Source organism: Sander lucioperca, chromosome 13 (assembly GCF_008315115.2).
Source record: "Sander lucioperca isolate FBNREF2018 chromosome 13, SLUC_FBN_1.2, whole genome shotgun sequence".
In the NCBI taxonomy this organism is placed as follows: domain Eukaryota; kingdom Metazoa; phylum Chordata; class Actinopteri; order Perciformes; family Percidae; genus Sander; species Sander lucioperca.
The window spans coordinates 8,860,943-8,888,825 of NC_050185.1; the positions used below are offsets into that span (position 1 = coordinate 8,860,943).

The window sequence follows — 27,883 nt, forward strand, 5'->3', positions numbered from 1 at the left end:
TTTAATTTTCTTACTTTCATTTGGATTTATGCAGATTGTTTTTCCTCCACTTTACCAAAGAGGGTTCAACAATGACACTAGTAAGGGTGGCACGATTTCGATTTTAAATTGAAATTGACCAGAGTAGAGAGAAAAGTCCTGCACACTGACCATTACGCAAGCAACAATTTATTTAGAAAAATACAACGTTTCGGTCTCAGACCTTCATCAGGTAAATACACACATTCACCTCAACCATAGCCTTAAATAGTTTGGTTGACTAACCAGGACCAATCAGGTCCGGCTCTTGAATGACGTCATTCATTCACAAAATGGCACTCCCATCACGGAATGTGAACAGGAAAAGGCAGGGAAAATGCCACTCAGTACATTTAAAAACAATGGATAATCAAAACAATTTTGTTATAGACTCAAGATCAATGTATTCTCATTAGCCCAACACTTCTCCGCTCCCAATCAGAGAGGACCCAGTGCACCCAAAAGTGGATCATTACATTGGTTAAATTACATTATAACAGTCCATATGTACCTGTACAATTAACAGTTCCTGAGGATAAACTAATAAGGAAAGAAGGAAAAAAAGGAAAAAACAAGGAAAAAATATCAAATTAGCATAACATGATATTGAGATTAAATTCATCATTGAGACCTTTTGGCGATAGGGTCTGCAAAGTAAATATCCAAAGTGGTTGCCCCCCCTTTTTGGAAGACTGACTTGTTCAATTCCACAAAAACGCAATGATGAAATGTCATGTTTATGATCATTAAAGTGTACCGCGACCGGGTAATCCCGGTCGTTTCTGCGAATAGAGCTCTTATGTTCGCTAATGCGTTGTTTTAACTGCCTTATGGTCTTACCTACATACACCAGACCACATGGACACGTTAAAAAGTACACTACATGAGTAGAGGCACAAGTGATGACACTCTTAATAGGAAACGTCTTGTTATTGTGGGGATGGCGGAAGTTGTGTGTCTTATAAGTGTTGTTGCACTGTGCACATCCTCCACAGCGATAGTTGCCAGTAGGTAATGGGCTTAATAATCTTTGCGAAGCTCTCCTTGGCTTATATCTCGCAAAGTCAGCGTGAACTAGAAGATCTCTGAGATTCTTCTCACGTTTGTATACGAAGAGCGGCAAGTCATTCACAACACGTGAGAGTTCAGGATCTGATTTTAGAATGTGCCAATATTTTTTAAAAACAGGACGTATGGTATGTGAAAGAGGAGAGTAGGTAGTGATACAAGTCACAGAAAAATGTTTTTCTTTTTTCTTGCTTTTCTTTAGCAAGTCTGACCGAGGTTTATTCAGGGCTGTTTTGTAAGATTTGTCAACCCATTCTATTGGATAACCTCGCTGTCTTTCATTTTCAAATTGAAATTGACCGAAATTAAGTCACAATCTCGAATTTCGAATTAAAAAATGGAACCGTCGATGCTGCCACGCCCCCATGTCACATCCGGTCGGCTTGCCAAGCGGAAAAAAGAAAGAAAAAAAAAGAAAAACAGAAAAAAAAAACCCAGAAAAAAACACACACGTGTAGCCTGCTTGAGGTAGTCCATTTCCTGATTGATTCTACCACCACTCCAGTGGAGGCGCTAATGAGCTAGATTACTACACACACAGTAGCAGAAGAATACCAGCTACACACAACGGAGCATACACCGATCGCACTCAGCTTGAGCGAAACGCTGCCAGCATGAATGAGGTAAAAAAAAAACAGGAGTGAGTCAGTTCTCCTGGTTCAGTGACACTACTTGGGTTAATTAACCGGCTCTTCAGTCAGTTCGTCAACACTAGCTGCTGCCAGTCAACCTCCTCTAACTTAGCTACAGCCAGTCAAAAGATAGCATGGCGACTGCAGATGCTGGAGACCCATCAACAGAACTTGAAACCCCTCCTCTTTCACTGAGTAAGTATTTTGGATTTCCAGTGAGTTATGTTGACAACGTTCGCGTTGTCGACAAAAAAGCCACAGTTTGCAAGCTCTGCTATGTGCGTATACCATATTCTTCCACTGGCACATTGCAAACAAAGGTCAGATATTATATTCATTCATTCATAAAAGTCTAGTCTAAAAGTGGCATAGCAATCTGTGCTTTAAAAAAAACTAAATGTAAAAATCGAGAATTGAATCAAACCGTGACCTTAGAATCGAAAATGTAATCGAATCGAGGATTTAGAGAATCGTGACACCCCTAGACACTAGGGCTGAGGTAGCCTGCACAGTACATTCTGAACGTGATTAGAGTGTAAGAACCTTGTTGAAAATTGTACTAGCTGTGCACAAATTATATTTGAGCAAGACAAAAGACTAACATTTATATGGTAATAAATTGGAAATAACTAATGGCAGTAACACAGAGTCCTGACATAATGGGTGTTTAGTTGTTAGTTGGGGTGAGTTCATACAGGTGATAGCTCTTAGGAAGACAAGAAAAGTGGTTTGACTCTTAATGAGTCTACTTAGAATTTGGCATGAAATTTTATTATAATGACGGAAACACTTGTTAACCTTGAGTCTGTCTAAGACGAGAATCCCCACTTAGCTTTCTTTTGGTGTAACTTGGCATGTACTTGTGATTGGAGAAAGTGAAAAAAGGAGAACAACCTTTGACAATGTTTGGAATGTGATGTCCATTAGGAGATTGATTCTTAAACCAGAGAAAGAAAACAAGTGCGTGGCTGAGGATGGTTGGGGAAACGAACCATTAGAAAAGGAGAAAAATATCTTTTTTGTTTCCTTGTCAATACAAACTGCATTATCTCATCTGTGGTTCCCTCTCCTCAGCCCCCGCCATGCCCTCGCCCCTCCGTGGAGACTAAACATCCGCTGTCACCTGTCAATCAAGCCCTGGCAGACGGTGACCTTGCTCGGCATTGTTAGAAACGATTTGAATCAACCTTGCATTTTCAAGTTGCTTCCGTTGCTGGTTTCCCTTGCAATTGCTTTTTAAAAAGAGGTGCCATGCCAAATAAAATTGGATTAATTAGCTCTCAAAGGAGCTGATTTATTGGGATCAAGTCTGAGGGGCCGTCCGGAGATGTTCATAGTGTTTTTTATATTTAGTTGTACTACAGATTCATGTAGTCAAAATCATAATATTTTTTTTTCATATTATGGCCCTGATTTATCAAGCTATGTATGCATCGCTGTACTTTGACATTGAAGGTGAACAAATTTCCTGCAGAATAATTTATACATGATCATTACGCTAACATCCACATTACATAAAGCCAAAAGAATGCAGTGCCTGACACTGAATATAGTTCCAGAATTTCATTATCAAAATCTATGTAAATGTTTAAATAGATTTGCTCAGTATTCCATTACTCCAAACATACTGTTTGTCTTAAAATCAGGTTGTTTTGCAGAATGAAAATAGTAAGCATGAACCTTGTTTTTGTTGCAACTCAACAAGATGAGAAATGCTTGACTGCAAGGCATTGGTCATTTACCAGAACCCACTATTTCAAGCAAAAGTATGTCAGCATGATGTGTGCTCTCTACTGATAAGTTTGTTTTGTCTTAAATTATTAGAATTTTTGATGTCACTGCTTGCATTTGTATCTAAATGCAAGAAGAACAAATGAGGGAGATATGCGTGTTTGTTGTTTAAATAGGGGTATTTTGTAGGTGGGGGGAGCTGAGGTAGAGCAAGCATGATATGTGTGTGTGTGTGTGTGTGTGTGTGTGTGTGTGTGTGTGTGTGTGTGTGTGTGTGTGTGTGTTGGCAGGGTTAGCTGTCTTACTCAATCTGTCCAAGCTCATGTTTCTGTCAGGGTTAGCGTAAGCCAGCATTCAGATATGTCAGACACTAAATGCCAGTTTTAGGGAACATAGTCCCTTTATTTTTTGCCTCCTTTTTCTACATAGAGCTCAAGGAAACAAATCACAGACTGTGGAGGTTACTACTGTATGAGCGCGGGTGTCAGCGAGGAAGATGAAGAATACTGACTAGCGACAGACTTATACAGCAGGAAAGACTCTACTACAAAATATGCTGATGTGCTGTGTGTGTGTGTGTGTGTGTGTGTGTGTGTGTGTGTGTGTGACAGGAAGGTAACACATGGTGATACAAAACTGTCACAATGTGCTCCTTAAGCACTCTCTTTTCTCCCTCTCCCTTTTTTTAGGGGGACATTGCTGTAAAATAACAAAATTGTAGCCTCTGCGAGCAGTGATTTTGTGAAGTGGCTGTTGCCCATCTAGCGCCCATTCCCTCTCCCAGTCATTCTTACACATCACAGCCTCTACCTCCCTCCCTCCCTCCTGTCTCCCTCGCTCTTCTTTTGCTCACTCTCTCCCTCTCTCTCTCTCATGAATGTCACCTCTACTGATGGTGGCTGCTGGAATTCACGCACACATACTCTCACAACCACTCGCTGACTTTGGATGGGAGGAGGAGGAGGGGAGGAGGAGGGAGGGGGGGTTTCGGTGAGGACTGTGGGAAAGGAGCGTGCCATCGGAGGCAGAAGAGGAATGTCTGTCTGTCTGTGTCCATGTCTCTGCTCTGTTCCTGGCTTCATTCCTACAAAGAGCGTCAATGTCCCGCCTGCTGTTCCACCTCTGGATTTAAGTCGACTGGATTACCGCTTGGACTCTCAGCTCATTATTCCATGCTGCTTCATTTAAATGGGAGGCAAAGTTGGACTTGCGTGGACTGCACATATGGTGTCAAACGGTTTGATTTTTTTCACGCTTTTAAGAGATTCCTAGCATTCAAAATGATTTCACTTTTCTTCAGTAAAAGTGTTTTTATATGTCAAATAATTTGAGCTTCTTCTCTTTGGTGTTGTCTAGTCAAAGTAGGTTAGTTATTTTGCAATACAATATTTTGAACTTGGCTGTTGAGGCGCATTTTAATGTGAAAGATGAGTGGGGAAGAGGGGTAGAAATATGTCTCCATCTTCACCTTTTTAAAAGTCATTCACTCTAACCTTGGTCTTTCTGTTATTGCTATAACTGAAAATGTGACTGTGGCACTTTTTCATGTGCTCTGTTAGTGTCAGATTTGAATTTTTCGTCAGCGGAGGCTTTACATTAGATTGCAGGTGAACTTGCATCTCTTCCAGTTCTTTCCTCTCCAAGGGAACCCTCAAACTAAACTCTTCCCTGTTAACCCACTTAGACGCCTGATCTCCCCTGTGGGGGCTTCTCTTAACCGTCTGTCCTACTCTAGTTTTTTGAGGAAAGCAAAAGACAAACCAGAAAAGGGGGTACTGGGAAGGAAGACACCCCCCTCCCAAAGCTGAGAGGGGGGGAAGATGGCAGCTCTCGCCAGCTCTCTCATTAGACAGAAACGGGCGGTCAAGGAGGAACAAGGAAACCGACCGGTAGCCAACAAACGCAAGCCCTGTCCTAAGAGCAACAAGTCCTTGTGCCAGAAACAGATCCTGGTCCTGATCTCCAAAGTACGACTATGCGGGGGTCGAAAAAGTCGAAACGAGAAAAGACCGGGTGAGTCTTTTTCTGCTTGTTTCTTTTCTTGCTCAAATGTTGGCCTATTCGGCTACAAATGAAAGCTTACATTTCTTATGAAACATCTGAAAATGGAGCAAATGAGATTTAGATTTTTATAAGTAATTAAATACAAAATTAATCTATAATCATAAAATTTAATAATTCAATTTGTTGCCAAGTTTTTAAGTTAATGTATTTTACTTCAGTATAGAGTCAAATTGAAAAAATGAGTCCCATAGGTTAATTTAGTCGATCAAAAACCTGCCAGAGAGCTTTTTTTCATATTGTTCAGTTCTCAAGCACAGATCAACATTGTATCAAAATACCTTTCCAATAGGAACAAGGTCATCACCCAGCATGAGATCTATATTTTATGCACAATCTATCTACCATAACTTTACAATCAAACATAATCAACTAGTGTAAATATCTGTTGCTATCATAGCTCGTGAATCCTATTAGGTTCACAGCAGCAGTTGTTCAGGGCAGCCACCTCATGCAGCTTCGCCTGTTTGATATACTGACCAATGGTAGCTGCTGCACTCTGCTCTGCAAAGTAAAAATAAAACAAGTTGTTCAATAAATGCAAAACTCAGCTGAAATGACTTTCCACACACCTAATGGGACTTTTGCATTTTCAAAACGTATTATTATGCGCAAACCTGCAGGAACATTAAATTGTGAAATTAGCTGAAAGCCATCATTACAACTGTATGCGGTCTAAGTACTCTGTCGAGTTTTATACACATCTGCATATTGTGGAATTCAAGGCAAATTCATCTGCACACATTTCAGTTACCAATAACCACGTGCACATGATTACAATTGCAAAACAATCTCATGCAATGGGAGAAATAATTGGAAATGTAAAAACGAATGACAGATGTACATGCACGCCTGAACAGTTTGAGTTGGTCTCGCATTGCCAGATCTGTCTCCAAAGCGCTGTGTCTGTGCTGGAGTATGATCTGGCTACACTGCTTATCTATTCTAGGGTAGGAAAAAATAATGTTCGGATTTGTCTGTATTTCTTTGAACCAATCATAACCGTCTTGGGTGGCGCTAACCCCGGATGCAGTGACGGTGCCCCTTGCAAAACAGATTGCTGAGAAAGCGGAAGGGGAGGGACATGCGCCGAATTTCAGGCTTTGTCCCAGCACTGTTGAGCCGGACGGAAGTTTGAGTAGAAGTTAAGCAACTTCTGTTTTAAATGTATTAATTGATTTTATGCAGCATCCAGTAAGTGACACACATCCGCACCAACACAAGCACAACATGTGGTTGGAAGAGGAAAATCCATTGGTCGATTGAGATTTTGATTTGTAAATTGATTAGGGAAAATTGGGACATACTGTAACACATCTAATGCAATGGATGTTGTTTGGATTAATCAACTGCTTGTTTAAGTATTTTTTGGTTATTTAGTGTTTATATGTATCATTTGTGCTTAAAACAATCACAAAATGTGTGTAATTCTCATCACACACATGACAAAAAATTAAAAAGTTAATTCTGGTGGACTGGGCTACCGTACGGTGTCATGTCAACTTCATGTAGGTAAACCTTTCAAAGTTAAATCTTACAGTAGTCTGTCTTAACATCCACACCTGCCACACAACCAAATGTGGGTAAAAATGTTCCAGTGCTGATTATCTCGGTCAGTTTCTCTGATGTACTTTCTCTTTGAAAGCAGAACTTCAACACTGAAGCTTTGAATGGAGAATTATGTGATGTGTTGCCAACATCACCTTCTCTCTTGTCAATCAATAAGAAAAATGTGCCACAACACAAATGAGCACAATTAAAGGTATAAAATCTCCTTGATGTTGGGCTTGTGCGTACAGTGTGTGTTGTTATGTTCTTACTATTCATAAATGATAAAATATTTTGCTAAGTTAAAAGTTTAACTTGTTTGTTTCATTTTTTTCATATGTAAGCCCTATATTCCTTTCCATAAAACCTTTTTTTTCTAAATGCACTATTGCATTAATTCAGGAGAGAGTAATGATATCTAATCATTTATTTGTGCAGTACTCTTTACTCCTTTGGTGTGACTGGCATACTGCTGAATTATTTAATTCATGACTGAGAAAATGTTTTGCCTTATTCATGCACAATTAGAAAGTGTAGTATGCTTAAGTTAAATTATGCATATTACAGAAATGTCGCTAAGTAAACATCCTTCATAAAGAGGCCACATACTTTCATGGCTGATTGGGGAAGACAATGAATTTGGAGTGTTTCCCCCCCTCTCTCCCCCCCCCCACCCCCTCCCTTCCCCTCCGGAGCTAAAGACTGCATCTAAGCAGATTGAACGTGAGAATGATGAGCGATGAGCAGAGCTTTGTGCTTGATGAGGACTTTCATTTCATTCTGCACCACTGTGCTCACATATGTCTACTGTGCTTCAAACAGCATTGTGCTTCAAAAACTTTGATATCCACTGCATGGCGAAAAGACTGACGGATAAGATACTGTACAGTGTTTTTTTGGTGAGAATTGCAGAAAGCTTCCCATGACATCTGTCTGGGGATGAAATAAGTCTTTCTATCCAGTGGCAGTTGTAGTATTATGTAATATACAGATGTGTTGGTACTGGCTCAATAAGCCCTGATTTTCAGACTTTGCAAACGTGACAAAACAATGATAACATACTGTAATAATACCGCTTTATTTCTTAGAAAGAGAATATTGGAACTATTATTTTGCATCTGTGTAGCCTAGACAATCCCTTTTTTTATTTAAACTGGCTATAACCTGTTTACCTGTGTGTTGTGTTGCTTATGTGTCTGTGCATGCGCCCATATGTAGCAGTGTGGAAAAAGAAAGCTTTGTACAGTATGTTCTTGTGGTGACAGTATATATGAATATTACAAATTAAGGTAAAAAAAAAACAAGACCAGCCATGCTAGCAGCTCTGAAGCTGTATGAAATGCTAAATGCTAATGCTGGTATTGCAACATGCTCACAATGGCAATGTTAATTTACTGATGTTTAATTGGCATAATGTTTACCATGTTCATCATCTCAGTTTAGCATGATAGCATGCTAACATTTGCACTAAACAAAAATTACAGCCAAGACTGATGGGAGTGCCATTAATTTCGCATGTATTTGGGCATCAACTAAAGTATAGGACAAACTGAAACTTGAAGTTCATGATGGCATTAGATGAAAAGTCAGAAGATCGCCAAGGATATTAGGATTCATCCTCTGGGCAGCATGGATATTCTGTCAAATCTCCAGGCAATCCATACAATAGTCCAGACATTTCACACAAAAAAAAACTAAACATGTTGACATGTTGGTGGTGCTAGTGGTAGTCAGTGTATCACAGAAAGCATTAGGATACATCTTTGGGGACCATGAATGTCTATACAAAACTTATTTTATCCAATAATATCCAACCCAATAGACTAGATGTAGACTTATTAATGTTGCCGCCAACAGGCAAGGTAAGTAATGCCTGCTACTGTTTATACAAAGTAACGAGTGTTATCCTTCTTGTTTTAAATTGAGAGGGAAGATAAAATGAGCTTCATTTAGGATATATATAACCCATATATGGGTTTTAAAAAGGCTTAGAGATTATGTTTCCGCATTTATGTAACACAATTGCATATCTTTTGCACATTATAGTTTGCATAAGTTAATACCGTGTTACCAGAAAATGCATTCATTTATTTTCTCCACACAGCACAGCCGTCACAGGATTCTGTAGAATCTCTAACAGCTGTTTTTTTTTTTAACAAGTAGAGTTTTTCTCAGCTGTCATATTAGCATCACACCAGCACACATAAGCTATATTTACTACCACCATAAAGCATCGGGCTAGTGAAATGATAGGGACGGACATAAACGCTGCTGCTTATACATGTGGTTGACAGCTCACACTGGATGAGATCCATGACAAACCAAAGAGTCTGCCTGAGTTACCTGCCTCTCCCCTCTTCATTACCCTCATCTGGGTGTCCTGCACTGTCCCTTACTATACGATGGGACCCCTTCAAGGGCTGGCCTGTCCAATGTAAAAACTTTCCCACTGTCAGTGATCTGCACTGCTGCCCTCCTTTCAGATCAATGCAGCTCATTAATGTATAGTGATTAATCAATGATCACCCTCTTAGTTTGTTCAAGGTGGAATCTGACTTGAAAAGGGAGGGATATCGAGCTGCTTGCCCCCGTTTATCACCTTTAGTGCCTTTCTCTACGTTAGCTCAAATGAGCACACAATCTTAGCACAAACATGTGTGCATGGAAATGATAAGCAGACATTTAATTCACAAAATTAGCCGGAAATGTGATACACAGAAATAATTTTTGGTAGAAGAGAAATGTCGCTAGACGTTTCAGAAGTATAACCGTACAATTATAAATATGCATTAAAAACAGCAACACTAGCTGAGTCATTATAAACTAATACATGCAAATATAATGCAGGCCTAGACATCTTGTAGCCTTGTGTGGGCTGTTCGGCATGGAGGTGCACTGTAGTATGTTGTAGGAGTAAGCATCCGAGGGGCCAGTCGACAGTTGGAGCACAAATGTAGGCCCCGGCTGGCGAGCGGCAGACCAGGTTACAAGGAGAGATCCAGCAGAGGATAGCATTAAGCTGACCCCAAAAGATCCGGGCCGCAAACTCGCTTACTCAACAACACCTGATCAGACAATGCAGTGTTAGGTAGCTTCTCATTAGAACTTTACTGACTGTGACAGGGGTCAGAGAGAGAGACAGAGAAAGAGACAGAGAGGTAGCGCGAGTCTGTGGATGTAAACAGAGGTTTAAAGAGAAAAGTAAACGATTTTACTGATGTCAGAGAAAAATTTCATCAAAAGGTGGAGGTGGGTGGCAATGACGGAGGTGGACACAGATAAAAAGGTAATCAAATATACAGGAAAAGAAGTAGTGAGAGATAGCAGTGGAGTTTAAAGTGAAGGTGGGTGGGACTGAAAAGAGCTGTGAATCAGACTGTCATAGAGGAAGCATGCGGAGAACATGAGATGGGAAGCCATGGGGCTGGTTATGAACAGTCACTGCCAAACAGCTTCCTTCAGTTCTTCTCTTCTTTAATAATCTGCCTATGAAGTAGGTTGAAGGATGAGCATTTTTCTTCTACTTAAAGGTCCAGTGTGTAACATGTTTAGTTGTTCATTATCAAAATCTATGTTGCCCGTTCGCAAACTTGTCCTTTTTCATGAATATTTACCACCACCATCAATTCCAAGTATTCCTTTTGGCTTGAAATTTTACATTTGCATTCACATGAACTGGGGTAGACACTCCATATTCATGCGCCATCTTGAAATACGTTAGCCGGTAAGGGACATACAGGACATACTGCTCCGCCTTATGCGTTTTCACTGTCACATGATAAACTCACAGGTGCTGCTAATGCTGCTAATGGGTATCGTAGCTTCCCGGCCCCGCCAAGTTTGAAGAAGGAAACATGGAGGACCACACGTATTCAAAATCCAAATTTCAGGAACAGCAGTCTTCTTCTTCGCCCAGAAAAAGAAAAAGGATAGTGAAAAGAGCAAGAGACCAGCTTTTTGAAGCGTGAAGGCTACCGTAGCTGTAATACGTACTTTGAACTGCATGGTGCGAGAGAGTTGATTGCGAAATATGATCTCAGCGCTAGATGGGAGAAATTCCTACACATTGTACCTTTAATGAATGTTTTTGGATGTTTTTGTTAGTTAAAGTTGGGTGGGTGGGTCGTGTCAATGACTGTTGTGTCGCTAGCACATTTATATGCTACTTATTTATTATGTCAGCTACGTTTTGAGTGTTTTTTCTGAGCGTAGGAAGTGCTATAGAGGTGGTCTGGGGAAGCAAAGGCCCGAAAACATAGTTTCTCTATCACCGTCTTATTGTAAGCAATATGCTCCTTTATGAACACACAAATTTCTGTCAAAGTTGGAACAGTTTGGGTTATTTCACATACAAGATTTCTATATTTCTATTATTTATTCTGTGCACTACAGACCAGTTTAAATGAGCAGGGCTTAGTTATAAGAAGGTTATGTCCCATACTTATAAGGACCAATTATGATTTGCTAAACATGTTTTTATCAAAATGTGACGACAAGGCTGCTCCTAATGTTGGAAGGCCACTGTCAATCAAAGCTCTGAGTTTGTTTTTGTTGAGCCACGTCTAAGACTATTTTGTCATGACAGACAATAAAGTTTTCTGAATCTGAAACCTCTACCCTCAAACCACATACTCACAGTCACGATGAAGCAGATAAACAGAGTTTTTAATAAACAATACAAAAACTTGGGTTATCTACCAAAGGGAATAACAGGACATGACAAATACCTTCTGAAAATATTGATTACAGCTGCAAAGAAAGCAATCAACCCTAAATGGTTACAGAGGGATCCACCCACAGTAGATAACTGGACTGAAATGATTAAAGAGATTCATGAGATGGAAAGACGGACTCTACTAGTACGCTTGCAAAAGGACTTATACACCGCAAAGCGGACAACATGGATAATATATTTGTTGGAATAAGACATGTGGTTGGTGGTCTTTCCTCCACATCCTCACTACTTTTAAAATTGCTGTGCCCAATTTATCACTACTTGCTCATTATAGCAACCCACAAACTAATGCAATGTATGACCCCTCTATTATAAGCCATAAAACCATGCTTAATGCCAGAGATGTTGAACTGACATATTACCTGACAGCAAAGTTGTACTGTAGTAGTAATTCTGTTTTGTTTTGCTTTGTATATGTTGAAACAATCAATAAAATGTAAGTAAAAAATAAAATAAAATACAAAAACCTTGTTTGTAGGGACTTTAAGGCAACAAAAGCACTTTGATTAAAGGAAAGATTCTGGTTTTGGTTACATTTAAAAAAAAAAACTAATGTCTTATCTCATGCTTCATGTCACCGTTGACTTTTAGATATTCAACCAAAACCCCGATCTTTCCTTAACCATAACCAAGTGCTGAATATTGCGAAGACATAACTATAAAAAAATGAAGTACGTAGCTAAATGGAAATATGACAATAGCCAGCCCTAATCAAAATTTAAGAGATTACCAAGAAACAACAGCTTTCCGTTTGTCTGCATCTAGACAAGACAAACAAAAGATTAGTTGCTGATTGCTGTTGAGGTCATCCAATGTCTGGGGATTTTCTGCTTTGAACAACCCTTGTTTCATCAGAGGGAACTTAAATACAGTATCTGGAACCCAATATCCAATGACGAGGGTGGGGATGCAGCTGTTCGTGCGTAATAGTAGGTGATCTAGTTAATCCCTTAAACTTTCTCCAAGATGTACACATCAGATTAAACCACGATGAAACAACGCAGTTTTGAGCGCTAATCTTTTAGCTTGTTTTAATTAAGTAAAAATCCATTAGAGATTAAGGGATTTATTGTATATTCATGTATTTCTTTTAATTTTGAAGGTTTATCTAACTTTCCATCTCTTGGTTGCAGATGCTCTTTAGACAATAAAGTCAATGGACATGAGGGATCAGGGGGATCAGTGACTTGAGTACCATTGCAGTTAGAGTTCAGAGTTGGCTTGTGAAAAGACACTGCGTTGTAGAGAGGCGGTTGACAATGGCCTTAAGTCTTATTCAAAGTGAGGAGGTGGAGGGATGTGTGTACAAGAACACTGTTTTTGTTTTCTGTCGTCCTGAAGATACCACCTTAACCTCCCACACATACCTGCAAAATTGAATCTGTGGGGGCTTTGATTAAAGCTGACAAGGACAGATTGAATTTACCTCTAACAAGAGAAAGACAGTCAAGATGGAGGACACCTATAGAGGTAATGATGAGAAGACAAGGAGAAGGAGAGGCAGAGAGGATGAGGGGCATGAATGGCTGATGTACTTCAAAGGAACCAGGAAGTACTCTGATAAGAGATCAAAAAGATGTGTCCATTTGTATCATACAGTGTAAAAATAGTGGACGTAGCATCCGTGACATCACCCATTGGTTTGTGGACTGCCCTTTTGAAGCCTCGAGTTTGGCAATACGGGCCAAAAAATCTTGTTTTTTTGCAAACGGATGTGATGATTGGCCAAGCCAGTGTTGTTTATGGTTGCAATGGTGCTGCGCTAAGCTAAACACTTGACTGCATATTACTCCAGTGATAAAATAAATCCATGTCATAGCCATTTTAAGTTTAATGTCAAGTACTTAAGTAAAAATACTGATTCTCCAAAGTTCAGTTCAAAAATCTTTAGAATAATATGCAACTCAATCGTTAGATTAATCGAATAATTGAAAAAATAATCATTACATTAATCTATGACAAAAATAATCGTTAGGGGCAGCCCTAGTTGGCATAATGCTGAACAAGACATTTTTAGGCAACCAAATGCTCCAATTAACTTTGATGAAGTGAAAACACACAGCGAGAGGGTCAAAGTTTAAGACTAAAACATGGACACCCAAAAACATGTTCACGACTATTTTAATGTACACAGTGCCATGGTTAAGCATTGTTAAGCCTCTGTCCTGATTGTAGCCACGCCCCTAAAGCATCCCCTGCTTTATCATCAATTTTACAAAATGAATATCCTGCTGTATTGAAGAAGACTTAAAAGTAGTGATTGACAAGGGTCATTTTATCATAGACTTCTATAGAAACAGACTTCTTTATGCAACCAGTGGCGTTGCCCCCTGCTGGCAATTAGATAAAATGCAGGTTTAAGGCACTTCCGCATTGGCTTCACTTTTCAAGCCCGGAAGCTTTGTCCATTATTTTTACAGTCAATGATTTGTACACATGTACACAAACGAAAACAAAATTGTAATTATTCAATTTTACTGAAATACTAGATTAAAATCTCACATGACAGTGTTGAAATTGGCAGAATCCAGTTTATTAGTGTTATCACCCATAAGCAGTGTCCCTCATATATAACCAAAGACTGTATATAAAGATGAAGGACACGTCTCCCCCTGGACAAAAGTGAAGCCAAAAAAATCCTCAATACGGATGCTGCCATCTTTTAATTTTGCAACCTGAGTCTGCACAGCAGTGATCGGGCATTATTGAAGTCCTGCCCATACACATGCCCGACCAATCGCAAGTCAATCACAGCTGTCAATCATGATGTTTCACACCATCTTTATAGCATCAAATAAGTACTTAAAATCAAATGTATCAGAATAATGAACCCTTGAACAAACACCAGTGTGATATGAACAACCTAAAATGACATAAACCATCTTTGTGAACAATGTGTTTGACGTGTACTTTGATTTTTTTGTTTGGTTCCTGTCCTATCCACTAATATGGAGGGGGCGGGTTCTTTTTACCTATACTGCAGCCAGCTACCAGGAGGCGATGGAGCTGTTAAGCCGTCCATCTTTATATACAGTATATGTATATAACCTTAGTTAATCAGGTCATCTCCATGAGATTAAGATCTCTTTTGCAAGAGAGAGCGGAGTACATCATGCCACATTTGAAATTCCCCTGTTCCCGAATAATAAGCACTATTTTATAATAATAGCAGTATTTTTGAACTGTAGGTGAGTGTGGCAATTGCAGCTAAGATGTGGGACATACATCAATGAGAAAAATAGATTTTCCTTTTCATTTACATGTGATGACCTTTAGAGGTCTGCAATCGTTAAATCAATAGTAGAGCCCCGCGCGCAGTAAGAGGTCGATAGAATGGAGCAAAGGGAGTACTCGAGACTGGCACCAGACCAGCTTCCACACTGCTGACCAACACTCCAGTACCGGTTGCATTCCTCGGCTGCCCCGAAGGATGCACCTGCAGCTGCCGGTCCTGCGCTCCCTCTACTCCAAAAAAACATCCAGCTGCTCAATTCAATCCTGAATCAGAAAATGGGAAGTGACAGTGACTAATGTGGTGGAGAACAGACTGTGGGATGTCTAAGCCCCTTAAAAAGAAATATTTACACACACACACACACACACACACACTAAATGGGAAAAAAATAGCTCACTACTGGAAATATTACATGAAAATACCAATGGTACCCAAACCTCATCTTAAAATGTACACTTTTCAGAAAACCTATTGTGTTTGATGGATAATCTCGTTTTGCTCACTGGCATGCATGTTTGCATATGTGTACTATAGCTTCATTGGTTCAAATCTATTTATGTGTCGGCTTCTTTATGTATCTGTATGTTTCTATGCAGCTGTGCGAGTATCGAAACTGTGTCAGCTAAACTTAATCTCAGACAGTGTTTCGCTGGTATCTACAATGGATTTCCTCCTCTCATGCAGAGCTGCTCCACGGCATCTCTACTTGGTTTTCTTCTTCTTCTTCTGCGTGGGAAAAGCCCACCGTCTAAGGGCTACATCAAAGTGTTTCAGCAAGCAAATCAATGCAACTTCAAATTCTGAATGTTTTGTTGTCCACTGTGCTGTTTAGCTCAGTTCTTTGTTTACTTGTGTGATTATCACACGATCTGACAGAGGTCTGGACCCCTGTGGGAGTGCAGAGGAATGTTTGTGTTTGTTTGTTCTGCATATATTAAAGTGCCTATTTGTGTCCCTGCTGGAGGGTCCATGGGGGAAAAGAATAGATGAGGTGTGTTAGGGAGCTGTTAGGCTCAGTGGTCTTGCTCTCGTGTGAAAGCACAGGCGAGTAAGTGTGACATTTTAAACTTAAGAAATAAAATGCGGTGCTGTAATGTTATTGAATGGGCTAATGTATGCAGTTGCACCACATCGCACTGAAGGCCCCGTGCTGAGCATGTTGTTAACTGTCACTGATATGTATGTGTCATAACGCTAATGAAGCTCATATGTGAATATTGAATGTATGTCAGGGGAGCCGCGTGAGTTCTATTTGCCTCGGCTCATGTTTGACATGCTCTTGTCAGCACCATTTAATAAGCAGCAATAACTCTGTCTCACTTAGGTGAACTGCTGCCATTGTCACATGAAATGATTTATGGAGCCTTGAATTCAAATTTAGAGACCATTGTTGGAGCTGCAGGTGATGGGATACACCTCATTCATTCCTTTTTCTTCTTTAACCTCGCCCTCGTCCTGCTATCCCTCTTCTCCCTCCTCTACTACAACATGCTTTCTCAACCTGTCTTCCCCTATCTCCTCTCCCTACCTCTCACAACTGCTTGTCACACTCTGTATGTTTGTATCACTCTATTGTTTCCCTTTTCTCTTGCTCTTGCTATCCTTCCCTCTTTTATGTCTGGTCAAACGTAGAGCATTCATCAGAGTTGCCTCCATGTTGTTAACTAGCTGTCACGACTTCAATCCTCCCTTGCTCCTCTCCTTCTCTCCCCCTCTATCTTCCCACAAGGTTGATAATTACTGTACTAGCAGCACTGTAGCTCATGGCCCAATTTAGGAGAAAAAAAAAGGAGGAACCATGTTCTCCTTTTTATTAGAAGCGGAATCAAACACTACACAAGAGACACTCTTTCTTGCATATATGCATTACACATGCACATGTATGCATGCAGTCACACATGCACTGTACTGTATGCATGCATGCATACTCAAATAGCTATAGAGAGAGCAGCTGAAAGTGAAAGGGAGCACGATGAGAAGGTATAGGTGAGAGTTAGGGAGTCCTGAAAATATAAGCCAAGGAAAACCCCTGCTGTTTGGTTCGGTCATAGCAGAAGAAGAAATGCCCTTGGCTGCTCAGTCATGCAGGGCCCCAGTAATTACCTCCAACCTTATCAAGAGGAGCTCGGCGAGAGGGAGATCACCAAGCGACATACTGCACTCAAACCAAGCCAGATAAATACATTAGTGTAATGATAACCAACACAGAGCCATAAACTACACTGATTAGCGATAAACCTCGACCACTGCTTATTTTTCAGAGCAATTACATTGTGGCGAAGGGTTTAAGTGTCCTTGATGGCAGCCGTGATGCATGAAGTGATTACCTTGGGTTCTTATGTGCATTGACCTCATTTATACAGACACACACATAATTGCTATCTGAATGGCTGTACAGTAACACCAGGCTCCAGTCTCCGCCAGATGATTTTCAAAATGATTATCAGTGCTGAATGTAAATTGACGAGGGGCACCCCTGTGTAGACCGGCTACTGCTGGGATTAGAGGCAAACCCAATTTAATAAACAAAATGCTTTATGCTCTATAATCGCTACTGCTTTCACAAAACTTGGACCACTTACTTAATATTCTGTTTACCTCTGCCTGAAAGCTGCAAATTAAATATTTCTCTTCAACATAACATAACAAAACCGCAAGAAAATGTCTGTCAGCTGAGAAATCCTTCATACATTCATTAACAATGTAAAGTTCACTTTAAGATGTATTTCTTTTACTTTAAACAGTTACACAGAATTAGAATACCAGTTACACATACATTGCCTGCAATAGAATGTGATATGTAAGCATTTTTTAACACTGGCAGAGTAAAATTTGACTTTGACTTACAGTGCATACATAGTATATTTTGAAGCCACATCCCTTAAGGCACTCTCTCTACACATTTGCTTTTCCGCTTGTCAACTGCGAGTCATATTTTCGCTCATGTGCGGAGAGGTCACTTGGAAATGGGCCTGCTGATGAGTCAACATGTTGTCGGGTATGCTGACAACACCTGTGCGCTGATGTACATAAACAGACAGCGAGCTCTCTTTGACCCACACTCCACTGAGCTGGATCAGCAAATGTTTTCTGTCACTCAAGTCCACACGTGTCCCAGGAGGAGTGATGAATGTAGTCACACACCTCCTCTCAGCGGGAAATACCCAGGACAGTCGAGGCTCCTGGTCCTGTTTCTGGCATAGCTAGTGAAAGTTCTGCAAGGCAGATGTAAGTGTGCTCACCCTGAAAGATAATGTGCAGCCCCTGCTGTTCTTTTAATTACAAAACAGAGATGCACATCACAGTAGATGACTCACACCAGATAGGATACATTAGGATTAATCATGATTGATTCATCATTATGAGCAGTCTGGATTGGATCTAAATGGAATACTTTGTTACGGGAGAAAACTTAGCATGAGTTGGGAATCTAAGCCTGCTCATCTGAGCTGAAGGTAAGCATCCTATCCTTCACCCTGAAAACAACAAGTTTCATTTTCAACCAGACTTTAATGTCAAACTACTCCCTATTTAGTCTAAGGCTACAACCAACGATTATTTACATTGTTGATTAATCTGTCGTTTCTCTATTAATCAAGTTGTTTGGTCTATAAAATGTCAGAAAATGGTCTCCCCCAGGAACAAGAGGACATTCTTAAATGTCTTGTTTTGTCCACAACTCAAAGATACTAAGTTTACTGTCAAAGAGGAGTGAAGAAACTAGAAAATATTCACATTTAAGAAGATGAGAACTTGATGAAATGATTATCAAAACAGTTAGCGATTAATTTAATAGTTGACGGCTAATTGATTAATCTTTGCAGTTCTAATTCCGTCATGTCCTTGAAGCGTTTTCTCCTTTTTTAGTTTTATGCAAAAAAAAAAAAAAAAAAAGGCTGTCTTGAACCATGGCTTTATTTTCAACCCCGCAGGATGACTTCATTCTCACATTGTTGTCTTACATGGTTGTCAGATCACCAGGGCTCTTGTGAACTGTTAGGCATTTAATATAAAGCATACACTAGAGTTGAAACGATTAGTCGATTAATCGATTAGTGGATCGACAGAAAATCTGCAACTATTCATACAGTATCATCGAGAAATCGTGTCACTGTTAGCCACATAAAACAAACAATTTGAGAAATGATAATGATTTCTGACATTTTATGGACAAAACGATTTATCGAGAAAATGGTCTAATAGCACTCGATAATGACAGTAATCGTTGCAGCCCTACACTGCATGGGACTACTTCTTAGCATATTTTAACAGTGGTGGAAGTATTCAGATCCTTTACTTAAGTAAAAGTACCAATACATACATAAAATACTCTATAAGCAAAAGTCTTGTATTCAAAATATTACTTAAGTAGAAGTTTTAGTACTTTTTGTATGATGTATCAGCTAAATGTACTTAAAGTATCAAAATTAAAAATACTTTTGACCGAAATATTTTTATATATGGTATAATTCGATTGTTAATACTGATGCAACAATGTGTAGGTACCATTTTACCGTTGCAACTGGTTGAGGTGGAGCTAGTTTTACAGTTCAGTAGGTTAGGCCACTGGTTCCCAATTTAGGGGTTGGGCCTCTCCAAAGGGTCACAAGATAAATCTGAGGGGTCATGAGATGATTCGTTGGTTTACAAAAGATGACAAGTTCTGCTACATACATTTGTATTTGTCTTTTGGACTTTTTTGTAAAACACTGGAGTTTTTCTTTGTGCCTTTAACAGTTAGGCCTTTTTTTTAAATGGAACTACAACTCAAAGACATCAGAAATGTGACTATGGACCTTAACTAGTCCCTGCGTCTTTGTAAGTGGTCAAAAGCCCCTGATAGAAGCCACTCATTTAATTATTAACAAGATTATTTTAATGTAAAATGTTAATCTAAAAACTGCTGACAGATATATGTAGGACAGTAAAAAGTACAATATTGTACTCTGAATGTAGTGGATTAAAATTAGGAAAAAGCTAAAAAAAATGTAATACAAAATATTAAGTACAAGTGCCTCAAAATTGTACTTAAGTACTGTACCACTGCATTACTTCAAACATTAGATATGTTGGGGCGACCTCTAGCTCACCCATTAAGAGCGTGCGCCCCATGCCATGTAGGCTGAGGCCTTTGCAGCGGCCTGGGTTTGAATCCGACCTGTGGCCCTTTGCTGCGTATCATCCCCCATCTCTCTCCCACCTTTCTTGTCTATCCACTGTCACTCTGAAATACAGGGAAAAAAGCCCTCAAAAAATAATCTTTAAAAAAAAAAAAAAATAAATAAAGATATGTTTGTCTCATAAAACCGTGACTGCTTTTGGCCCCCTGTCACATAATATATGCTGTGACTGTTGGAATACAAGTATGCCCTAACATACCCAAATCACTAAACATGACCTTTGAGTCAGTAGCTTTCCGAGTTATCATCTTCTCTGTTTACCCCTGTGGAGCAGTAGAGACTACATGAGCACACTACGTATCCTTGTGATACAAACAGGCTTCTTGCTCATGTAAACAATTCTGTGTGCTTTGCTAATCTCACCAGATGTAGACACTGCTGTCACAGTGTGTCACAGTGTCAGTGTACTTCTCCAAGGCTTATGAAGGGGGGGGGGGGATTTGGCTTAACTAGTAATGATTGCTCACTCTTATAGTATGTGGCTTGGACACAAACCATTAATTTTAAAAGGGCACTCCAGTGATTTCACACATGAAGTTGAGTTTGGTCGTCACTAGGAGGACTACATGGCCTGTGAACATACTCGTATAATGTCTTCTGTGGCTCTGGAGGGAGCTTTCTGAAGTTTAGGGTTAGAATGACCCTGATGATGTCAGCTTGGGCTTCATACTGCAAATAGAAGTTGTGGGGTTCGAAAGAAGTGTGCATCTAGGAAGCAGATAAGGTCTTATGAACCCTAACCCTATTCGGTTGCATTATAAGAAATGTAGGATCCAGTGTTTTGGAGCTTGAGCCATACTTGGGACTAAAAGTCAGGAATTTCTCGGCTTCTGCTGTTTCGATTGTCTTATTTTTTTTTCTGCTTTCTAATCAACTTCTATTTTAAGTGCAACACAAAATTTCTCAAGTATCCCTTTATTTTATCCAATGTGGCAGGGGTAAAAAGGTTTGAAAGGTAATCTGGGTTCCAGTATCTGGTATTAAACATTCCAAGGAAAGAGAATATTGAAGACTTTCAGTATTAGTGCTTGTTTATAGAATATATATTTATTTTCCAAACTTGAACTCCTTCAAGAGACAAATCTGACCTTGGCAGGTGCGTGTTTGTAGTCTGTGTGATGTACTCTATTTTACTTTTTGAAGAAAGGTATGTGTTACTTAGGAGACAGTGATTGTGCGTTTGTTGAGGCATGCTGTATTCACATCTTATGCCAACGTACTGCAACTTTAACAACAATGGCAGAACAAGTGTGTGTGTGTGTGTGTGTGTGTGTGTGTGTGTGTGTGTGTGTGTGTGTGTGTGTGTGTGTGTGTGTGTGTGTGTGTGTACACATTATGCAGACACAGATGTGCTGTCAGGACGCTGAGAGGGGAGCAGTTGGCAGAATACGCATGGGGATGTAGTGCATCTCTGCTATTAGATGACACTGAGTCAAGTCAGTGTTATGATTATGCACAGTTTTGTTCATTTGCATGTTGTTAAAAGCCTTGTTGCCGCACTCAACTATTAGAACCAAATAACAGCTTTAGAATTTCACATTAGATGTTGATGAAAATCATTTTAAAGAGCAACTTAGTGCTAAATCCAGACACAGTTTTGATACTCAGTCACACAGCTGCATAGAAACATACAGATACACAAAGAAGCAGGCACATGAATAGACTTAACCAAAGTAGATTACCTGTATAGTCACTGTGTCACACCATCTTTTGATCCTGGAACAATTTTATAGGGTTCATTACAACAAAGGTAATTTTCCTTTTTCCTGAGAATTCTGTCTTCAATGACCCCAAAAAAAGTTAAAACTATGACGTGTCCTGGGACTCTCTGCCTCCAAACTATTTGGCGACAGAAGTCATAATCAGAGTCGTGTACTGTAACTCACTTGTTTACGTCTATACAAGCCGTAAGGGCTCGTGTTTCAAAGACCCGAGGCACCTTTCTTACTGGCTGAAATTGAAAGTAGTAACAGTGACTTCCGTCCCTCTCGAGTCTCTATCTTCAGTGATTGGCCAAGACTGTGGTTCAGAACTGTTCAAACTGCTTGCTTTTTTTTTTTATTCTTTTTTGGGGGGTATTTTTAGGCCTTTATTCGACAGGACAGCTGAAGACATGAAAGGGGAGAGAGAGAGCGGGAATGACATGCAGCAAAGGGCCGCAGGGCGGAGTCGAACCCGGGCCCGCTGCGTCGAGGAGTAAACCTCTATATATGGGCGCCCGCTCTACCAACTGAGCTTAAGCAAAATGATACGCTGGTGTAGCCAGACCATAATCCAGCGCTGTGGAGGTACAGTAGGTCTGGCTATGCAAGATTTTTATTAAATCAATCACACAGTAGAAGGTTTGAGATGTCATTATTAATCATAAGAAATTAATAGTAAAAAAAGTTAAGATTACATGTACTATTGGTTGTACGGGAAAATACAGCTGTGTGTGTTGATCGTGGTAAGACAAAACAAATCTCTGCCTCCTTCCAACTTCTGTCAGTTCACAGTACTGCATAACAATGAAGGTTATGAAACCTTATTGTGACCACTTATTGAAATGTACCTCCCAGTTCTAAATGTCCACAACTTCTTCAACAACTTCTCAGTAGCAAGCCATGAGTGCACATTCCAAATTCCAAAGCATTATATCCAAATAACCACAATAATATAATGAAGGCACACTGACTTCTAGAGCGCAAACGCTTAGAAAATATGACTTTGGGGCTAATAGTCCAAAGTTGCAATATTTGTATGGTAATAAGGTGACATAAGTCCACCGGAGCGGTTTTTTGTTTTATATTCTATGAATCTCTAATGCAGCTGCAGTAAAACACAACTGTTATAGTTTTTGCTGGGAGCTTTCATTACACTGGATCAGAATTTATTGTGTGTCGAGATGAGGATTTTGAAGTTAGAGCCAGCTCTGCTAAGTGAAACATTAGTTTTAGTGCCCCTGACACCAAGGATGGGGGTTTTGATTGCAGCCATATTGAACAAGCTGTCTATTGAAGTTGTGCCTAAATGTGTTTTTTTCTCGAGCACATACAGCCGTCACTCTTATCCTCCCTTCTACCTTTATTTCTCTCGCTCTCATTTCTCTGTTTTGCATCTGTGGGGACAAGTAATGAACGGCGTCCCTGCCCTGATTGGATGATGTATGATGTTATTAAGTCGGATGAAAGCGTACATAACTCAAAGAACGGGAAACAGAAAAGGGGAGAAAGAGGAAGAAAGTGCAGAAGTAGAGAGAGATATTGAAATGTTTTGACAAGCCGCTTTGAAAGAGAGAAAGGATAGGGGAGTGCTGCAGATGCTTGCATGGAACAATGGGAGTAGGTCACAGTTTCACTGATGCCTCAACCGTGGCACACTTCCTCTGGGAAATAGTCCTACAGATCTCCTCCCTGCATCCTCTGCCAGTCTCTGGCTCCCTTTGCCAGTCTGAAGAAGACATGCAGATTGCGCAGTGCCCTCGGCCCCTCCTTGAGGAATGTGAGTAAGGGCATGGGCGAAGTTAAGCAGAGGGGGGGGAACTCCCAGATGGCCTTCAGTCCTCCAGAGGCTCTGCCATAAACTGCTCTTTCATCTCCCTTATTAAAGCTGCATTGAAGACACTCTTTAGTTCACTGACCAGACTACGTGACTGAGCTTTAAGCTAAGTCAAGGGACCTACAGGCTTCTCCTTGCTGTTGGAGGAGCCTGGCTGAGGCAGCGATGTGCTGAGCTCAGGGGACAACTTAGATTTCCTCAACACGGAGAGTGCTTCGTGGAATTGAGGGAGGGGGGCTCTAGTAATATCTGAGAGCTGCTGCAAAGATTCTGTCTGTCTGTTTCTTATAGAGAACGCAAAGTAGGCTGCAGGGATTCCACTCATAAAACATGCAATCGTTCTATTCACACTGCATCCTCTCCTCCTCCACCCAGCCCCCTTGATTATATATTTTTTATTTTAGCAGGAGACAGACGAACGCTCTCACTTGACTTCATCCTCTGATGGCCCCAGCTCTTGCTAAAAAATACCACTGGTAGCAAGCCATTGGACCTACGGCTTAGCTTAAGTTATACATGCATTTTATTCATCGGGTGAATTAGTAGCTACTACAGATTTTCAGATTAATTTATATAATGCATTCCCAGTGTTAGGTGAATTAGTCCAAAAGGGTACCTTTGGGCAATTCACTAATTAACTAAGAAATTGTTACTGAATACTGATAGCTTAAACTCTCTTTTTGTTGTGCTGAATATTTTAACATTTTCTCTCCTCTAGAGAGAAATCTCTAACTTTTAACAAGAAATACACAGCATAAATAGCTGTATTCTTTTCTTTTGTAGTACTGTGAGGTGTTTAAAGGTTGGATTAGTCTTCTTCCATTATGGAAATGATGTCAGAGATCAATCATCATCTGTTCTGTCAGGAATCTTCCCCTCTGGTAAAACTCCCTAAAGACGTTACACTGGTGCCCATTTGGCCTTTCATGTGACTTTGATTTATTTTATTTTTTTTGCTTTTGATATTCATGTTCTGGAAATGAAGGAGCTGAACAGTATTACATATAACCATACCTGACACTGTATCCGTTGGCAAGTCTTGTAATGTTTCTAGACCAGTTTGCAACTGCATGATGGTTAGGAACATTTCAGTTACAATACCAATTTAGCTTGGGTATGAAAGAGATTCTACAATTGTACAAGGTTCCCTCTAACCTGCTGCGTTATTAAAAGTATCAATGTTTATTAAAGCAGTTACATTAATGTACTTTTTATTTAACATGAACGCACCATAAATTGTTGCTCTACAGACTCTACAGTCAGTGAGTATTGACATTGACATTTCATTCAGATATCTTAAGGTGACAGAGGGACCCCTTTGAAAATAGCCATGCTAGTTTTTCCCTGGCCAAAATGTAGCCCAACTTTGAAGGGTTATTATTAAACCCCCAAGTTAGAATGACATAGTTGGTACCAATGGATTCCTCAGGTCTTCTAGTTTATTATGATAGAGACAAAGATCGATTCTTGGATTTTATGAATCGATTTTGGATCAATCAAATGAAAATCGATTTAAATCAGAAAATCATTTTTTTAAACCCAGCCCTAATAGAAATGCCATTAGTTTTGTTAGACTTGACTTGATTATGGCATGACAAAAAAATCAGTGGATAAGCAAATTGATATCTCTAGAAACCATGAAGGTCTGCACAAACTTCCGATGCAACCCATCCAATTACACACAAAGCATGTACTAACTTCAGATATTGTACACAGTAAAACTCCTCTGTGGTCAGTGTCTTCAAACTCTGACATATTTGACTAACCATTTCCTTTTCCAGGTTCTGAAAATCAGTGAATGTCATTTTTGCTCTCGACCTCTGGCGGTGGAACCTGTCTAATACGATGTGGTTTTCCTGTGCTCCCTTGCAGAGCCACAGCTGAAAGGCATTGTTACTCGGCTATACAGCCAACATGGATACTACCTGCAGATGCAGCCTGACGGCACCATGGACAGCACAAGGGATGAAAGCAGCTCATTTTGTGAGTGTGTGTTTCTGTATATAGCCTACATGTCTTGCTGCATGCTTGTGGCTGTGTTACATAATATCAAAAATTATTCACAGTCCAGTCTCGAGCACCAGTTAGGCTAGTGGAACTGGGTAGAATCCATTTGCATGTGACACGTGTGGTTTTCACCATCATACACAGCTCAAATATGGAACAGCTCATACCCTCATTGGGACCAAAATCCCAAACTTTGGCGAAGTTAATGCTGTACTTTACACACTGAGCTAAACCGAACCACAGCAGGTGTCACACTGTGCTATAGGGGCCCAGTGGCTGAAGAGTCAAAGTAAAAGTTAGGATTTTGACAGCTCATGTCAAATTTGTTCCAATTTGTACTGTTATTTTTGTCTTTTAATAGGAAGGAATATCACGTCAAACTGACAAACTTTGGTAATTTAATGTGCTCGTCCTTACAAGCCATCTATACTGGGTTTTAAGTCACAGATACTAATTCGGATTGGATCTGAAACTCAGTATTTAAAGTTTATAAATCATAAAAAGCTGCTAGCTGAGTTTAAAGTGCATCTGAGTGGCATACTGCCATCGTTGAGATGATGTGAATGTTCATCCTGTTTGCCTATTTGCCTATTATGTTGTATTTGCCTATTTTGACCTTCCGGTCTCAGACATGTGCCCTTTTAAAGATGGTAGTAACTAATTAACTTTGATTTATTTAACAACCTATATTATTTCTTGATAGGTTTAGTTCTTTTAGTGTTAACAGGTTTTACCCAGGTACTGTATCTACCTACCTAAGCTCCATTTGGTGTGGCAGTGTAAAATATAGCGAAGGTGACATAGTGTTCATGTTTGAATAAACAGACTCAGCATTTGGGTTTAAGAGAGATATAGCATGCAGCCAGTCAGCCTAATACATTGAAGACAGAAAAAAGCAGACTCTGTTGTAGTTTGATTTCACAATCTTCTCTAACTTTCTCTTTTTTCCCCTCACTCTTTATCATACCCTATCTCTCCTACTGTATTCCCCAATTCAGCACAGTTCAATTTAATACCGGTGGGACTACGGATTGTGGCAATCCAGGGGGCCAAGACAGGATTATACCTTGCCATGAATAGTGAAGGATACCTCTATACCTCGGTAAGTATATCCTGCAGATCAGTCATGCGTACATAGAAGAAACTAAATTTCCATTTTTTAAATTTTTTTATTTAATCATAATCACCATATTATTAAAAAAAATATGTTGCTGTGACACTAAATCTCAGGGAAAAACCCAATTGTGATTGCTCTGGTTTTGGCTTGGAATGTCAGTGTTCAGGTTGGGATATAAGCTTCATGTGTTGCTGTGCATGGTCCTGACATCTGCACAATACAGAAGTTATTACCTGACCGCATCATTGACATGGAAGTCAGAAGAGGGGAAATGCCAATTATTGCTGCATCATCTACTCGTTTTGGATTTGAGGGTGACAACCTGTTAGACTACTTGCATGAGTATTCAAATTAGGTTTGGAAAGACAGGGAGAGAGGAATGGAGAGTGGGTGTGAAAACTACGGTTGGAGAATCGGGGGTTTCTTGAGTGCAAGAACTGTTGACAGATTTTGGGTCCAGGGCAGGTGGGAACGTGGCAAGTATGCATGTTATGCTGTTTCTGTTTTGTTGTTTATATCAGTATTTGTTTCCCGTTTCACTTACTTTTAATAATAATACATGTTCCAGGTGCTTTTAAATCAATCAAGACTGAATGCTTGCAAGCATGCTGACATAACAACTGTGATTAAGTTCTGCTGTTAGTGATCAACTAATGCATTAAATGCATGTGGTTGTGAATCTGGTGAGAACACTTGTGCACTCACAGGACAGTGCTAGTCCCAGTGTGCTGTCTAATCAGAAAAGTTGGGCCGTACAAGCTGTTGTTGTACAAGCTTAAACCAGTGGGATTTTATGCAAACTGGCTGAACCGGCATTTGTCATTATGACACATTCTGGCAAATTAAAAAGTAGCCTACATCAGCAACCTGTGCCAACGACGTCACCGCACTAAATCCAACTTGTATTGCAAATAGCTTTTTAGTAGATTAGCTCTTTTATACTGATCAGGAAGTGCGGTTGCGTCCACACAAGCTACATTTCCTCAAGCATTTCTGAGGCTCAGGCCCAGCGGA

The 27,883-nt window shown here is 39.9% G+C and overlaps 2 protein-coding genes across 3 annotated transcripts in view; one reads left to right on the forward strand and one right to left on the reverse strand.

Annotated features, from left to right (window-relative positions):
• nlgn2b (neuroligin 2b) overlaps positions 1 to 27,883 on the reverse strand; it is a 156,845-nt gene that overhangs the window by 102,786 nt on the left and 26,176 nt on the right. The window lies entirely within an intron of this gene.
• Positions 4,427 to 27,883, forward strand: part of fgf11b (fibroblast growth factor 11b) — a 49,978-nt gene continuing 26,521 nt past the window's right edge. Inside the window, exons 1-3 of one of the 2 annotated variants that reach the window (XM_035991002.1) lie at positions 4,427 to 5,462; positions 25,618 to 25,728; positions 26,751 to 26,854. In XM_035991002.1, the coding sequence (XP_035846895.1) occupies positions 5,270 to 5,462; positions 25,618 to 25,728; positions 26,751 to 26,854 (408 nt within the window). In that variant the 5' untranslated portion in view covers positions 4,427 to 5,269. The remainder of the gene's footprint in view (positions 5,463 to 25,617; positions 25,729 to 26,750; positions 26,855 to 27,883) is intronic. The other variant, XM_031319990.2, reaches the window with a different exon arrangement.